The sequence below is a fragment of the Oryza sativa genome, chromosome 1 (assembly GCF_034140825.1).
Source record: "Oryza sativa Japonica Group chromosome 1, ASM3414082v1".
Taxonomy (NCBI): Eukaryota; Viridiplantae; Streptophyta; class Magnoliopsida; order Poales; family Poaceae; genus Oryza; species Oryza sativa.
Genome location: NC_089035.1, coordinates 22,282,203 through 22,298,002, shown reverse-complemented (window position 1 = coordinate 22,298,002; position 15,800 = coordinate 22,282,203). Strand labels below are relative to the sequence as shown.

Genomic DNA, 15,800 nt, shown 5'->3' with positions numbered 1-15,800 from the left:
TACTTGCGCGGTTTTTTCAAACCATTTTTTTAAAATAACGCGTTTTTTCTAACAGTTTTTTTTGCTCGCATGTTTTTTAAGGACGATGGAAATATTTTTTTCTCGCGCGTTTGTTAAATTTTTTACGGACGACAAAAACCTTTTTTTAAGCATTTGTTTGCGCTTTTTTCTGACATTTTTTTCTCATGCATTTTTTTTGCTTTTTTTTCAATTTTTTTTAAACCGTTTTTATTTTCTCGTGCATTTTTTCTGTTTAGTTCTACGATGTAAACTTTTCTTTGTAAATATTTTGATTAGATTAGATTAGATATAGAGAATAGATATTTACGGACTACTAAAACAAATATGAATAGAAATCGGACTTTTTTCGCCCTTTTTACTTTTTTTTTTATTTTTTACAAACAGCTTTTTGTTGCCACTTTTTCAGGAATCGGACGGATCTTTAGATGTTTTTCCGTTTTTTAATTCTTTTTCGGATTTTTTTTGTTTTTCGGCCACTTTTCTTTTTTATTCCGCCTTTTACAGATATCGTACTTTTTTTTCCTTTTTTATGGGAAACGATCTACGGTTTTATTTTTTGTTTTTTTTTTGCCACTTTTGAATCGGACTATTTTTGTTAGTTGTTTTTTTCGCTATTTTCTCTCCGTCTTTTTCCCCTTTTTAAGAGATCGGAACTTTTTTGCTCGGGGGATCGGACTTTTTTTTTTGTTTTTTTTCGCTTTTCTTATTTAAACGGTATTTTTTTCTCGGACTTTTTTTTCCCTTTTAAGGGATCGGATATTTTTTTCCCCAGGGGAATCGGACTCTTTTTGTTTTGTTTTTTTTTTTCGCTTTTTCTTATTTATTAAACGGACGAAGGAAACGTTTCTTACTTTTTAAGTAGTAGTAGAGATAGATATTATTATTATTATTATTATTATTATTATTATTATTATTATTATTATTATTATTATTATAAGTAGTAGAGAAGATAGAGATAGAGAATCGGATTTTTTGAAAAAAAATTTCGCCCTTTTTTACCGCGTTGACGGAATCAGATTCGTTTTTCTTTTCCCTTATTTTTGCCTTTTATTGGATCGGACATGTTTGTTTTTTTCTTTTTTTCGCCCGGATTTTTTTTGGATCGGACTGATTTGTTTTTTTTTTCTCCCGGTTTTTTCGACGGACGATGGAAGTACCTTTTTATTTTTTTAAGTACTAGAGAAGAGATAGAGAAGAATGTGCTTGTCAATTCTGGTGGGGTGTCGCTACTTCGATTCCTTGGTGGAACGATTACATGAAACTAGCGGTTCATTGATCTTCGTCCATCGTACTGGGGTTAGTGGGGTGGATTATGTTATCTCTACCATGTATATTTTAATTTGAAAAAATAATGGGTAGAAAAAACTATCAATTATACGTGACGAAACATTGAGATATATGTATTAGAGAGATTAGTTTGAATAAGCCAGGATTAATTAGATGTCCTCGTTAAGGATGAGGAAAAATGTAATAATTTGTACTACGCGGTAACCTATGAGAAGGATAAACTTAATCATAACCCAAATGACCTGAAGATATTTAATGTAAAATTTTATCTCTAATGATATCTTAACCGTTTTATAAGCCCTATATAAGCTGAAGCGAAGCCACACGTACCGTATCGACACAACTCCTTTCCCATCGATCTGATCTCCCGTGTCCCTTCTCTCGTTTCCCTGGCAATGGAGAACGCCGGCGCCGGCGATGGCGCGCCCAAGCACTACCCGGGCAAGATGACCGTCTTCGTCTTCATCGCCTGCCTCGTCGCCTCCTCCGGCGGCCTCATCTTCGGCTACGACATCGGCATCTCCGGTAAGCAGCCGCCGCCGCCGCTCTTGCATATTCTTGATATACGATGTTACGTGCACTGACGATGCATCCATGGATTGATGGATTTGTTGTGCAGGTGGCGTGACGTCGATGGACCCGTTCCTGTCGCGGTTCTTCCCGTCGGTGTACGCCAAGGAGAAGGAGGTGGTGGACACGAACCAGTACTGCAAGTTCGACAGCGAGCCGCTCACGCTCTTCACCTCGTCGCTCTACCTCGCCGCGCTCATCGCTTCCCTCTTCGCCTCCGTCATCACCCGCAAGTTAGGCCGCAAGATGACCATGCTCGGCGGCGGCTTCATCTTCCTCATCGGCGCCGTCCTCAACGGAGCCGCCGTCAACGTCGCCATGCTCATCATTGGCCGCATCTTGCTCGGCATCGGCGTCGGCTTCAGCATCCAGGTGATCATCACGCTGTGTTATACCAAACAGATCAATCTCGTTAACCTGTTACTTAATTGGATTCTTTTGATACAAAACATTCTTCAATCTGTTCATGCATGTTACACCTGTTTGTGGACGTTTGACGCAGGCTGTGCCGCTGTACCTGTCGGAGATGGCGCCGGCGAAGATGAGGGGCATGCTGAACATCATCTTCCAGCTCATGATCACCGTCGGCATCCTCTTCGCCAACCTCATCAACTACTTCACCGACAAGATCGCCGGCGGCTGGGGATGGCGCGTCAGCCTCGGCCTCGCCGCCGTCCCGGCCGTCATCATGACCGTCGGCTCCATCCTCCTCCCCGACACCCCCAACTCGCTCCTGTCCCGCGGCAAGGAGAACGAGGCACGCACCATGCTCCGCCGCATCCGTGGCACCGAGGACATCGGCCCGGAGTACGACGACCTCGTCGCCGCCAGCGAGGCCACCAAGGCCATCGAGAACCCGTGGCGCACGCTCCTCGAGCGCCGGTACAGGCCGCAGCTGGTGATGTCGGTGCTGATCCCGACGCTGCAGCAGCTCACCGGCATCAACGTCGTCATGTTCTACGCGCCCGTGCTGTTCAAGACCATCGGATTCGGCGGCACGGCCTCGCTCATGTCCGCCGTCATCACCGGCCTCGTCAACATGTTCGCCACCTTCGTCTCCATCGCCACCGTCGACCGATTCGGCCGCCGCGTGCTCTTCATCCAGGGCGGCATCCAAATGATCATAGCGCAGGTACGTAACACACAAAACCCATCGATCAATTCGATCAGATACAAAATCAAACACACATAATTTAATTCGGATGATGATCTTGCATGCGCACAGTTTATTCTTGGGACACTGATCGCCGTCAAGTTCGGGACGGCGGGCGTGGCGAACATCTCGCAGGGTTACGCCATCGTGGTGGTGCTGTTCATCTGCCTGTTCGTGTCGGCGTTCGCGTGGTCGTGGGGGCCCCTGGGGTGGCTGGTTCCCAGCGAGATCTTCCCGCTGGAGATCAGGTCGGCGGCGCAGAGCGTGGTGGTGGTGTTCAACATGGCGTTCACCTTCTTCATCGCGCAGATCTTCCTGATGATGCTGTGCCGCCTCAAGTTCGGGCTCTTCTTCTTCTTCGGCGCCATGGAGCTGATCATGACGGGGTTCGTCTTGGTCTTCCTGCCGGAGACCAAGGGGATCCCCATCGAGGAGATGGACAGGATCTGGGGGGAGCACTGGTACTGGAGCCGCTTCGTCGGCGCCGGCCGCAACCGGGTCATGCAGATGGCCTCCACCAACGTGTGATGAGTAGTGACTTACCATGTCACGTGTTCTATCTATCTTACAGCTCTAGTGCGGTTTTTGGTACATGCAGTAAATTTAATTAGAGTTTAGCTTGTGACAAGGACGTCCGGTGTGTGAATTGCTGAGTAGTAGTAGTATTTTATATATTGGACTACTTTAATTTGATGAAGACACACGACTGCATTGTCTGTGCTTTCCCTTTACTATGATCAGAAATTTTGATCAATTTTGTGCTTTCCCTTTATGTTATTCTTTTTATTTATTTATTTGGGTATTATGAACTTCCCTAGATCTTCAGAATTTTGATCAAAGTACAATTTTGATCAATTTTGTGCTTTCCCTTTATGTTATTCTTTTTTTTATTTATTTGGGTATTATGAACCTCAAATGATTTATGAAAACTTTGCTAATCTGGCATAGGACAGCTTAACTCAAGTACGCCGAATATTTTATTAAGCACTAATTTTGGATTTAGGGCATACAGGAAAGAATTAAAAATATATATAAACCAAGAATCCAGATGCTTAAAAAAATTAAGCTTTCGGCGAATATTTCTAGTTACAACATCTTGATGATATTTCCAGCTACAACTTCTTGATTTCTATCTACAACTTTTTTATGGGAACAACCAAGAGCTATGTGGAGTTTCGTGGCGTGCACAATTGAGACTTCGAATGAGATCTTTAATGTTGTGCACAATAAGAACTTTTTACATTTGCTTTCCAGCTACAACTTCTTGATTTCTATCTACAACTTTTTTATGGGAACAACCAAGAGCTATGTGGAGTTTCATGGCGTGCACAATTGAGACTTCGAATGAGATCTTTAATGTTGTGCACAATAAGAACTTTTTACATTTGCTTAGATAGCTTTTTGTTTGTTAGCGCTCTAATATTATTCATCCATACACGAATATTTTCCAATCCATAATCATCAAGTTAGAACGATGTGACCATAACAATACTGGATACTAAAGAAAAAACACTAGGAGAACACAAAAAAAGGAACAATGGGTATATCAACAAATAAGTATATTGTATAACGACTTAATTTGTAGATCACCAAGCAGCAGGTATATATTATTTACTACATTCATTCAGCAAAAATAGGGATATAATATTATTATTTATTACTAGTACATTCAGATTCAACCAAATAAAGATATTTTTAGGGACCAGCCGGCGGGTCATTTCTTTTGCTACAGCTACCCTATCGTCATGTACACAGAACAGTAGAATACATCCTCACTCATTCCATCCCCAGCCTCCCAATTCCGTTAGAGCAGTAATAATTTACCCTAATGGCCAATTAAAGCAATTAACAACCCCATGGAAAATCATTACCTAACGGAAATTACATGTACATGCAGATTTTTAGAACTTATCAAATGGTACCATGTTTTTCTCGCTTCAATTAATTGACAGCTGGTGATATTATTTTGAAACAAGATAAATACTCCTTCAAAATTATGCATGAATATAATGTAAAATAATTTGCCTGCCATATATATTGAACAGTTTTTTAAGGAATTTTACAGTTCTTGAGGAAAGTATCTTAAGGTACCTAAATTTTACAAGATATGCTCACGTCCAACAAAAAGTACCTCGAGGTACCTAAATTTTACCAGATTTGCTCAGGTCCAACAAAAAGTACCTCGAGATATCGGTACCTCACCCATCATACCAAGTTAGATCCAGCAATCACTAAAATTTTTAGTACCTTGAGGTAATTAATATCTAGAGATATCAAATTTTACACTAGAAAATATTATACCAGTACGTTCTAAAAGATGTAAAATTACCCCTTTTTATCGTTAGTGCTATTCAACAGTTCAGATTCGCAGTAAATTTTTTGGAACTCTTAAAATACTTCTGAAAAGTGCACCATATTTCATATTTTTCATTCAGAGCATATCCCAAAACTACGATAGAAAACTATCTCTCGTCCTTCCTTAATTATGAGTTCAATGACAAGCACGCATGGCGCAATGGATCGATGTAGCCAGCAGATTCAATTACGTAATCCGAAAACAAATTGAAAGATAAACGTTTACGGCACGAATGTCATACTGTGGAGGTAATCTCGACCTTGCCGCCGGCCCCAGCGCCGACGAACCGTCTCCAGTACCAGTGCTTACCCCAGATCCTGTCCATCTCCTCGATGGGAATCCCCTTCGTCTCCGGCAGGAAGAAGAAGACGAACCCCGTCATGATGAGCTCCATGGCGCCGAAGAAGTAGAAGAGGCCGAACTTGAGGTGGCACAGCATCATCAGGAAGATCTGCGCGATGATGAAGGTGAAGGCCATGTTGAACACCACCACCACGCTCTGCGCCGCCGACCTGATCTCCAGCGGGAAGATCTCGCTGGGAACCAGCCACCCGAGGGGTCCCCACGACCACGCGAACGCCGACACGAACACGCAGATGCACAGCACCACCACGATGGCGTAACCCCGCGAGATGTTCGCCACGCCCGCCGTCCCGAACTTGACGGCGATCAGCGTCCCAAGAATGAACTGTCCATGCAAAAATCATCCGAATTATGTGCGTTTAATAATGTATCTGATCGAATTGATCAATGGATTTTGTGTGTACGTACCTGCGCAAAGATCATTTGGACGCCGCCCTGAAGGAGGAGCTTGCGGCGGCCGAGGCGGTCGACGGTGGCGATGGAGACGAAGGTGGCGAACATGTTGACGAGGCCGGTGATGACGGCGGACATGAGCGAGGCCGTGCCGCCGAATCCGATGGTCTTGAAGAGGACCGGCGCGTAGAACATGACGACGTTGATGCCGGTGAGCTGCTGCAGCGTCGGGATCAGCACCGACATCACCAGCTGCGGCCTGTACCGGCGCTCGAGGAGCGTGCGCCACGGGTTCTCGATGGCCTTGGACGCCTCGCTGGCGGCGACGAGGTCGTCGTACTCCGGGCCGACGTCGTCGGTGCCACGGATGCGGCGGAGCATGGCGCGCGCCTCGTTCTCCTTGCCGCGGGAGAGGAGCGAGTTGGGGGTGTCGGGGAGGAAGAGGGAGCCGCCGGCCATGATGACGGCCGGGACGGCGGCGAGGCCGAGGCTGACGCGCCACCCCCACCCTCCGGCGATCTTGTCGGTGAAGTAGTTGATGAGGTTGGCGGCGAGGATGCCGACGGTGATCATGAGCTGGAAGCTGATGTTCAGCATGCCCCGCATCCTCGCCGGCGCCATCTCCGACAGGTACAGTGGCACAGCCTGCACATAGCCATGGTTGTCACGTCACATTCGAACGAAATTAACTCCGAGGAGTGTGCAGTGTACTACTGTAATTTGCATGAAGCGTGCATGCAAGTTATCCGTAAGATCCGGTCATGCAGATCGTTTAACGCTCAATCCGGATTTAGTTTCATGCCATTTTCAAATGAATTCTTTTAACAATTTTCGCGCACGCATGCATCGTTATCCAAAACTTGAATTGCGTGCATGATATGCCTTTTTTTTTAGACCAAATGCAGAATTGGAGAGATTGGGTACGACGTGGATGACCTGGTTGCTGAAGCCGACGCCGATGCCGAGGAGGATGCGGCCGATGATGAGCATGGCGACGTCGGCGGCGGCTCCGTTGAGGATGGCGCCGACGAGGAAGATGACGCCGCCGCCGAGCATGGTGATCCTGCGGCCGAACTTGCGGGTGATGACGGAAGCGAAGAGCGAGGCGATGAGCGCGGCGAGGTAGAGCGACGAGGTGAAGAGGGTGAGCAGCTCGCTGTCGAACTTGCAGTACTGGTTCGTCTCCACCATCTCCTTCTCCTTGGCGTACACCGACGGGAAGAACTTGATCAGGAACGAGTCCATCGACGTCACGCCGCCTGCAAAGAAAATTCACGCAATCCATCAAACGATCGATCGATCGATCCATAGACTTTCTCGTTTTCGGTGTCTCAAATGTTACCGGAGATGCCGATGTCGTAGCCGAAGATGAGGCCGCCGGAGGAGGCGACGAGGCAGGCGAGGAAGACGAAGATGGTCATCTTCCCCGGGTAGTTCTTGTGAGCGCCATCGGTGTCGGTCATGGCGCCGCCGGCCATGATGGGAATTCCGAAGTGTGCGAGGAGTGAGGAGAGAGAGAGAGAGAGGAGAACAAGGCTGGACTACGATCAGTACTCACCAGTCAGGGGAGAAATGGAAGGGGGTTACGGTTAATATAGAGTGGATTACTGGATTGGATAGACTTTCACAGTCACAGTAACAGCTAGTGACCAACTAATTATTTATCCGATCCTATATATTATCCCTAATCCGTTGTTAGGCGCTGTTAGTTGCAGAAAATGTAGCGCGATCCGTTGGTGCATGGACGCAAGGCTGGCTTCTCGGTGATGTGGAGCATTGATCAGGATCGAGATACTACTAGTGTGCGTATGTGCCATCTCAAGAAAGGAAAATATAAAATGATATTTTTCGTACTGTATGGCACGTCCTATAGGCTATAGCACAAGATCAGTGTACATTATAGAGTGCTACTGCTGCAGTATGTATTATCATCGATATGTAGATATTTTACTAGTATCACACTTCAGTGCCACTAGGCCCACTCAGTAGGCCTGTGGTGTGGGCTTTAGCCCAGTATTAAGAAAGAGCTAGCTAGTGGGGTTATAGACATGTGATGGGCCGTTAAGAAAAGAAAGAAGAAAACGTCTATTTTGCCTCCTCGGTATAGTTCATCCCTTAACCAAAAAACTAGATTGGGAGGCTCCCTCAACAACCTAAACAGGTTCGTTTTGCGAACTAGATACAGATGCTCCCTTAACTGTTTAAACTGATTCATTGTGCTTCCTAAGCGGTTTGAATGACAGTGTCGTCCTATATGACACGTTGATTTGGTCTTCCTTCGACATAGCATTTATGTGATATTATAATTAGCAAACAAAAATAAAAAAGGTGGACCTATATGTAAGTCTCTCAAATCCTCTCCAATGTAAGTGGGATTCATGTGTAAGTTGCCACCCTCACCTTCTTTCTCCATGTCTCCCCACTCCTCTCTTCACTCTTTCTTTAGCAGGGTGGTGGGTGGCAACCCACGGTGAAGTGCCTCTATCGAGCTCCCTTAGCGACTCTCCGCTGAGATTTTCTCTTTGTGGCTATCTCTTCACCAAGCTCCAAAGGCGTGCACCTTGGCTTGATGTGGCGTAGATGGCAAAATAGTGGTGACGTAACAATGTTGATGGAGCAGATGAAGCTGAGGAGAAGTCCAAGGCAGATAGAAGGGATGGAGCACATAGTTGACCTCCCCCCCCCCCCCTCGTTCGATCCTCCTGCTTGCACAATGCTCACACCCGACCCGCAAGAAGGCCCACTCCTTACGGTAGAAAGTGGTTAGAGTGATGAACAGCAACATCGTGCTCCTTACCATGCTGCTCTACTAAGGCAATCTCATCTGCCCAGGGCACATGCACTCATCCCCATTGTTGTAGGACCGACAACGCCCACAAGATTGATGGTGCAATTGGCGCCACCCATAGGGAGCTCACCATGGTGTTACAGAGAGAGTTTGAAGAGAGGAGAGGGAAGAGATGGAGGAAGAAGGCTAGAGCGGCAACTTACATATGAGTCATGTATGGGTCTCATTTATATGGGAAAGGAGGAAAAAGACATATAGGTCTACCTATTTTTTGATTTTATAATGTTTTTCTGATTGTTATGCCACGCAAGGATTGCAAGTACAGAATGGAATTTTCAAAAATTTGTTAATTTCGCCCCCACTTGCAAGCACATATCTCGCACGAAAGTTTCTCTATTGTTTTCCATTTTTTGTGAATTTGGTCAAAGTTTTTTCAAATTCATTCAAGATTTGTCAAATATTTTGGCAAAAAATGTATCGAAATTCCTAAAATTTTGGTCATTTCATGAATGTCAGAAACCTCAGCAAAAGAAAAAAAACCCATTTTGAAATTGTAACCCTGATGCCACGTAGTGCTACATAGGCACCACGTCAGAAGAATACTATGTCAAAGTGTAATATAGAACAAAACTGTTGTCCAAACCGCTCGAAGAGGCAAATGAACCGGTTTTCGTCGTTGAGAGATTCAAGTTAGACTTTTTCCGTAAAAAGAAAAAACAAGAGCAAAATAGCACTAAGCAGGGCCAAATGGGCTGTTGGCCCATTCGGGGAGAGGGGACGAAGAGATTAGATAGAGATCAATAATGTCACCTCGGTCAAGTCAATGAGGTTGCTAGCACAGTAGTACCCTCGCTATTAGTCTGCTTAACTAAACTCAACAACCTTTTTTTCCCCTACCGCTACCGCTACCGCTTCTCTGAAACAGTCAAGGTGAGACCGGTGAGAGTGATCAAGGGAACAGTGCTAATTAGCGTGACAGGATCCAATTATAATTTGCTAACTCACGCGGCAATAATGCACGGCGATGACAGGGCCCTTCTGATGCCAACGTGTACACGGTTGGCCATGAGCCGACTGATGAAGTTAAGCTAATTAAATCCAGCCCACAAACACGTAGGACAGCGCAAGTCGATACTTAATCAGCGAACAAATTACTCCCTCCATCTATTTTTTATAGTCATATTTCATCTCGGCACACAGACTAAGTAATTCTACTTATTATCCATTTAAATATGCTACTAGTCATTCCTCATAAACAAACAATTCATTAATATTTACATTTCTCGATGCCCATGTAACCAATCTTGTGTGGAAGAATGGAGAGTCATGCATTAAATCCGAGAAAGTCATTAAGATAATAGGTTGTTGAATTCAAATATGCCTATCAAAAATAAATTTTTCAGATTTAGAAATATTACTATCAAAAGTAGATGGAGGGAGTACTAATTAATTAAACGCGGTTGCTTTCTCGCCATAAATTTGCTCCTCCTTGTCGGCACCGTTAAATGATAGTACGATTTATTAAAAAAAACACTTTATGTGTAAAAAAAATACACTAAAAATTAAATAAATTTATTTTAAAAATTATAATAGCTAGTTAACATCTAACTAATCGTATGCTGATCGAGTGCCTTGTACTAGTATAAGACAAGCTGCTAATCAGCCATTAGCAGCCAAAATAGCACATCAGCTATTAGCTAGCCGAATTGGAGAGAATTCTATTCTCTTTTCTTTTTCCAAGTTTCAACCGCCACAACAATTGGACTATATGTGCTACTAATATTCGGCTATTCCATTCCAGAATTCCACCACGACAGTTGACGAAACGGGGCAACCCGATTCCCACACTAGCCCACAGCGTATAATCACATTTCCCGTTAATTTTTTCCTTCCCAACCACCAAACCCCTCCCATTTTTCTCCTCCCCAACCATCGCAAAAGCTTAAGCTACTTCCTCTCCTCCTCGTCCTCCTCTGCTCGGCGCCAAGAAGGAGAGAGCCGAGAGGGTGTGGATCGAGCAGCTAGCCGCCATGGACCGCTCCAAGTCGTACGCCGGCGGGCGGACGACGATGCAGATAGAGCCCTACTACGGCGGCGGGGGAGGCGGTGGCGGGGGGAGGCCGGTGGACTTCCGGTCCTACTCGTACAGCGGCGGCGGCGGCGGCGGGAGAGGCGGCGCGGGGGCGTCGTCGTACCAGTACCAGTACGAGTACGGCGGAGGCGGGAGTGGGAAGGTGGGGTACTGGGGGTCGGTGGCGGAGGAGGAGCGGGGGACGGGTCAGGCGGCGGCGGAGGCGGCGGCGAAGCGGAGCAAGTCGAAGCGGCGGTGGCTGGCGCTGGGTGACCCGGACATGGAGCGGAAGCGGCGGGTGGCGTCGTACAAGGCCTACTCCGTGGAAGGCAAGGTCAAGGGCTCCTTCCGCAAGAGCTTCAAGTGGATCAAGGATCGCTACCTCCACCTCGTCTATGGCTGGTCCTAGCTATTCTACTAGCTACTCCCATCGATCGATCGATCTCTTCTTCTCTTTCAGAGTTCAGAGTTCAGAGTTCAGACAGCAGCAACCAACCAACACCACATCGATCATCCCCTGCATCAACTGTATGCGTAGTTTCATATCTTCTTCTTCGCCTTCGCTTCTCTTTTTCAATTTATTTTCCTCTGGTTTTGGCTTTCTCTTCTTGTTTTGATGCTCGATCATAGCAACGACTGAAGGTATATTACAAAAATTACAAATATATATAAAAAAAGCTTCTTCTTTTGTCATCTTCTTTTATTAGTTGTTGTTCTTGCTCAAAGTCTTGAAGGTGGCAAAGCAATCAAAATCTGGTGTATATGTAGCTAAATGAGTTGTTCCTATAGCATCTTGAACGAACGAATCTCTATGCTTATATGGATGAGTGGTTTATGTGATTGATCATGTGGTTTTTCTTGTTTATTTACTTCTAGATGATCGAGTTGGTTGCAATTAGGACGACTTGGTAATCGCTGAATTTGTTTTCTTTGGTCAATTATTGGGTGCTCGAGCTCGACTGATAGAATCGGTGTCTGAACCTGTCTGATTGCGTGCGTGGATTGTGTTATTGGTTTTAATTGGCTTTCGTGGAAGGGGGGTGAAGTGAAAGGAAATTCGCCTTTTAAATTTATCAACCGGTTGGCTATGACAAAGGTAGCAACAATTGATGGAGAAAAAAGGTTAGTACTCCCAGTTGCGACTAGCGACTGCCTTTGTAAAAAGCACCATGACGTCGCAAGATTACTACGTTTTGACGAGTTCTTGGTTGTAAAGGCTTCAACACTAGTACAACTGGTACAACAGGAATACAATTCTGTCCACCCATCATGTCTGAAATCTTCGGTTGGTTTAATTTTCATCCCCTAGATAGACTCCAGTTCCAACTCCAATCTCTTCCCTAGCTGAAACCTACCTAAACAGTTTCAGCTCCATGTAAAATAGGAGCGGAGCTAGTGAGCACTATTACAAAATAAGCTAAAGAGGTGTAGCTGGATTTAGGCTGCTTCACAACTTTACTTCAGACCCAACTCCTATAGTTAAATTTAGAAGTTAGAGCTCTACCAAATAGACCATTTGTAGTCGCTCCAATCATGTTTGATGGTGATTAATTTTTTACCCATGTGGTGTTCATGTAATATCCTACGTAGACGAGATGGCCCGCTTTTTTTTTTTGAAACTTAAACAACCATTAATATAGAGCGACAGAGTTCACGGGAATAAATCCCAGTACATTGCCAAACAGATAAAAAGGAAGCATAAAACCATCCGTTTCGAAAGAACGGGGAACTGCACTAAGGCTACAAACTTCATGATGAAACCACGCAGCAGAGAAGGTGCACATCAACAGGGAGCTGCGGCAATGCCGCGACGAATGCAACCTTGGGCCTCCTTTGGCGTGCAGCACGCTTGACAAACTGGTAATCCCCATCCGGTTGCCTCCACGAAGACTGCACAAAAGGGAGGTTTGCTGCTGAGCCGTAGATTTTGAGGGGGCATCACCGGACTCAGCAAGAGAAGTCCACGGAGTTCGTCGTTAAATCTGAGAAGCGTGAGCTCAACCCGAACAACAAACCTTGCATGGAATGAGCTGGTGGGAAACACAGAGGAAGAAGGAGCCCACATCCAGATCCCCAAACCCACTGAAGAACTCGAATGGTGGCAAACAAACTGCTGTCTTCTTGGATCGACATGCGAGAAAGGGGGAGAGAAATCCTGCGAGACTTGACTGATGGAACCATGGTATAGGAAGCACTCAAGCATGCACTGGCAGAATCGCCGCCACCTCGCCAACAGGCTGTCAAGCACCACGAGCAGCAAGCTCCGGGCGACAGCTTGCCCTGGCGAAGCAGGCCTCAAGAAGCTGCCGCCGCCGTCTCTAGGAACGGGGCGGCGACCTCCCGGACACCGACGACGAAGCCACTGACACTGCCACAGGGAGCCAGCTTTTTCCGTCGATTCGTCGGGACGGCGACATCCCGGACACCGACGACGAAGCAACTGGCACCGCCGCAAGGAGCCGGCTTCTCCCGGTCGCCGACGACGATGTAGCCGCCGCCGCCGCAAGGAACCAGCCTTTTCCGTCGATTCATCCACCGGTCTTCGGATCTCGCATCTCCACCGCCACCAACCGCCGCCGCATCCGACCACACCGGCACCCATGGAGCTCGCCGGCAAAAGACCAACTAGGGACAAACCCTAACTACAGGAGACACCTGACGACCTAATAACAGATTAACAACCTAATACTAGTAGAGGGGAGGTGGCCGGACCCCTCCTCCAACCCTCGCTGGCGGCAAGCCACTGGAATCGAAGGGGAAGAGGGGCCGGTGAGGAGAGATTTTGGGGAGAGTACTGTAGAGGGAGGAGGGGGAACCAGAGAAGGGGAAAGTTCCTGTATGCACTGTCAGATGGCCCACTTAATAACCAGCAAGTGTGTGAGAAAGGACGAGACAAAGGAATGCACATCCTACTACAAGTGCGCTCCACCACTACCTTAATCCTCTATAAATATATATCATGCTATGTAATTTAAGTCACCTAACTATAACAAGTTGATCGATTTGTGCAACATCAAACTTCACATAGATCGGTAAAAACCGTTATAAAATGGTTAGAAGAACGAGTTCTATTATGTTTCGAGAATTGAAAAGCCAGTGGTTTTGGCTAAAAAGGAATTGCAAAATAAGTAGTTGGCGAGACAATTTGTACCATGTATATTTTTCGACAACCAGGCAAGTAATTAGAAGGTCTTTTAAATTAGCATGTGTGCAATGGCAATAAATAAATAAATAAAGAATAGTAAAGATACCAACCACATGACTATTTGAAATTCTAGGGAGCATCATAATAATAATGGAAATGCGAGCCAGCTTTCGCAATTGCCCTCACAGGTGTCTTGCCCTCACAGGTGTCTCAACTTTCATGTGGTTGAAATGTTACTTGAGCTTATGCTAAACTCTTGCTATCATTACTAGGAACAATCTTGTGTTTTTCACATTACTGCACCGATGGGATTGACGGCCAATTAGGAATAAAAATTTAAAATATACCTTTTTATTTAATATTTTGCGTTTATATATATGCATGGGAATGATTTGCAAAAATATACCTCTCCCGCGTGATGGGAACGCTGGACCGTTACAAACACGCGACATAGTTTCGGTTCCGCGGGTCGGAAGCGCGGAATAGGGTCGATCGCGTTGCCCTGTCACTCGGGAGCGTGGTGGAGAACGCGGTCCCGCGGAACCATGGCGCGCACCGGCTGCTTAGCAGAGGAAGCTAGCTTGCACAGCTGCTTAGCTATGTATATTCTTTGCTTTGATTAAGGCCAGGGTGATTAGTAAGTGTTGCCGCACCACTGGCAAGGTCCGCGCCGGTGCCGCAGAGCGATTCCGCGTTACCATTGTACGGAAGAGAGTATATTTTTACAAATTATTCCCATGTATATATATAAATGCAAAATATTAAAAAAGAAAATATATTCTCAAATTTTGTCCGGCCAATTAGAGCCCCTAGAATTAATCAAATGAAGCAAACTAATAGTACTAACCATTTCGATTATGTATCTTATGGGACCTGTCTTGTCGCATTCATCATAGGTCATTGGAGAAATGAGAATGCATTACCGATTGTACACGATACCACCGGTAGTAGTTAAAAGGCGTTTAATTAGTTTCATTTTCCAACTTTCTGGCTGAAATTTCCATGTATTATTCAGTGTTCATGCTAATAACTTTCTGATGAGAAAGAAAGCTTTACTTCTGCAGTTCATAGTGCTGGAAAAGTTTTTTTTTCTTCTCTCAAACAGCTCAGCCAGAGAGTTTCGTTTAATTTTCACCTGTATTTCGCGGTAACCAAAGTTACCCATGATTTTATTTACGACCAAGAAAAAAACCCCAAAACATCAGGCCTAAAGCTCACTATATTTCTCATTCCTACAAGCACTATATTAATTAATATAGTGCTTGTAGGAATAAGAAATTTATCATGCGCCTTGGAGAGGACTGGATCCCTCTTATTATGATTGTCAATAGAACCAGAGAGACAGATTATAAAACTTAGCATAGTGTCTAAATTCATTAACGTATATATGAATGTGGACAATGCTAGAAAGTTTTATAACCTAAAACGGAGAAAGTAATAATTAATATTCCAAAATATGATAAGCAATATTCCAAAATGTACATTAAAGCGATCAAGAACGGGAGAGTGAATGCATGTGGACACCCTAACCAATGTCGCCGAAGATGCACCGAGAGGGTATTGTTTAACAATTAACCGAAATAAAGATGATTAAGCATAATCATGCAGAAATTTAGTGTTTGTCTATATAGCGGCCAGCGGCATTGTAGTCAG

General features: G+C 45.3%; 4 protein-coding genes across 4 annotated transcripts; 2 read left to right on the top strand and 2 right to left on the bottom strand.

Moving 5' to 3' along the window:
• The first annotated feature begins 1,647 nt into the window (after positions 1-1,647).
• Positions 1,648-3,886, top strand: LOC4326343 (sugar transport protein MST7-like). Its single transcript, XM_015787553.3, has 4 exons — positions 1,648-1,833; positions 1,928-2,250; positions 2,381-3,010; positions 3,104-3,886. The coding sequence occupies exons 1-4, from the start codon at positions 1,704-1,706 to the stop codon at positions 3,557-3,559; spliced, it is 1,539 nt and encodes a 512-aa protein (XP_015643039.1). The 5' UTR covers positions 1,648-1,703; the 3' UTR covers positions 3,560-3,886.
• Positions 3,887-5,425: 1,539 nt separating this feature from the next.
• LOC4326342 (sugar transport protein MST8-like) lies at positions 5,426-7,724 on the bottom strand. Its single transcript, XM_015787266.3, has 4 exons — positions 7,486-7,724; positions 7,080-7,402; positions 6,159-6,788; positions 5,426-6,075 (listed from the first exon to the last, which is right to left on the bottom strand). Exons 1-4 carry the CDS (start codon positions 7,619-7,621, stop codon positions 5,623-5,625), a joined length of 1,542 nt encoding a protein of 513 aa, XP_015642752.1. The 5' UTR covers positions 7,622-7,724; the 3' UTR covers positions 5,426-5,622.
• A 3,151-nt stretch (positions 7,725-10,875) lies between these two features.
• LOC4326341 (uncharacterized) lies at positions 10,876-11,842 on the top strand. The gene has a single exon (XM_015768407.3). It carries the CDS (start codon positions 10,962-10,964, stop codon positions 11,409-11,411), a length of 450 nt encoding a protein of 149 aa, XP_015623893.1. The 5' UTR covers positions 10,876-10,961; the 3' UTR covers positions 11,412-11,842.
• Positions 11,246-13,838, bottom strand: LOC4326339 (uncharacterized). The gene has a single exon (XM_066304675.1). It carries the CDS (start codon positions 13,602-13,604, stop codon positions 12,786-12,788), a length of 819 nt encoding a protein of 272 aa, XP_066160772.1. The 5' UTR covers positions 13,605-13,838; the 3' UTR covers positions 11,246-12,785.
• Positions 13,839-15,800: the final 1,962 nt, after the last annotated feature.

Excerpts from the sequence above, each read along its gene's own strand:
- LOC4326343 (XM_015787553.3), top strand. The coding sequence starts at position 1,704 with ATGGAGAACGCCGGCGCCGGCGATGGCGCGCCCAAGCACTACCCGGGC. Across the intron at positions 1,834-1,927 it reads CTACGACATCGGCATCTCCG|GTGGCGTGACGTCGATGGAC; the intron begins GTAAGCAGCCGC and ends TTTGTTGTGCAG. Across the intron at positions 3,011-3,103 it reads TCCAAATGATCATAGCGCAG|TTTATTCTTGGGACACTGAT; the intron begins GTACGTAACACA and ends GCATGCGCACAG.
- LOC4326341 (XM_015768407.3), top strand. The coding sequence starts at position 10,962 with ATGGACCGCTCCAAGTCGTACGCCGGCGGGCGGACGACGATGCAGATA.
- LOC4326342 (XM_015787266.3), bottom strand. The coding sequence starts at position 7,621 with ATGGCCGGCGGCGCCATGACCGACACCGATGGCGCTCACAAGAACTAC. Across the intron at positions 7,403-7,485 it reads CTACGACATCGGCATCTCCG|GCGGCGTGACGTCGATGGAC; the intron begins GTAACATTTGAG and ends TTTTCTTTGCAG. Across the intron at positions 6,789-7,079 it reads GCGTCGGCTTCAGCAACCAG|GCTGTGCCACTGTACCTGTC; the intron begins GTCATCCACGTC and ends GGCTATGTGCAG.
- LOC4326339 (XM_066304675.1), bottom strand. The coding sequence starts at position 13,604 with ATGGGTGCCGGTGTGGTCGGATGCGGCGGCGGTTGGTGGCGGTGGAGA.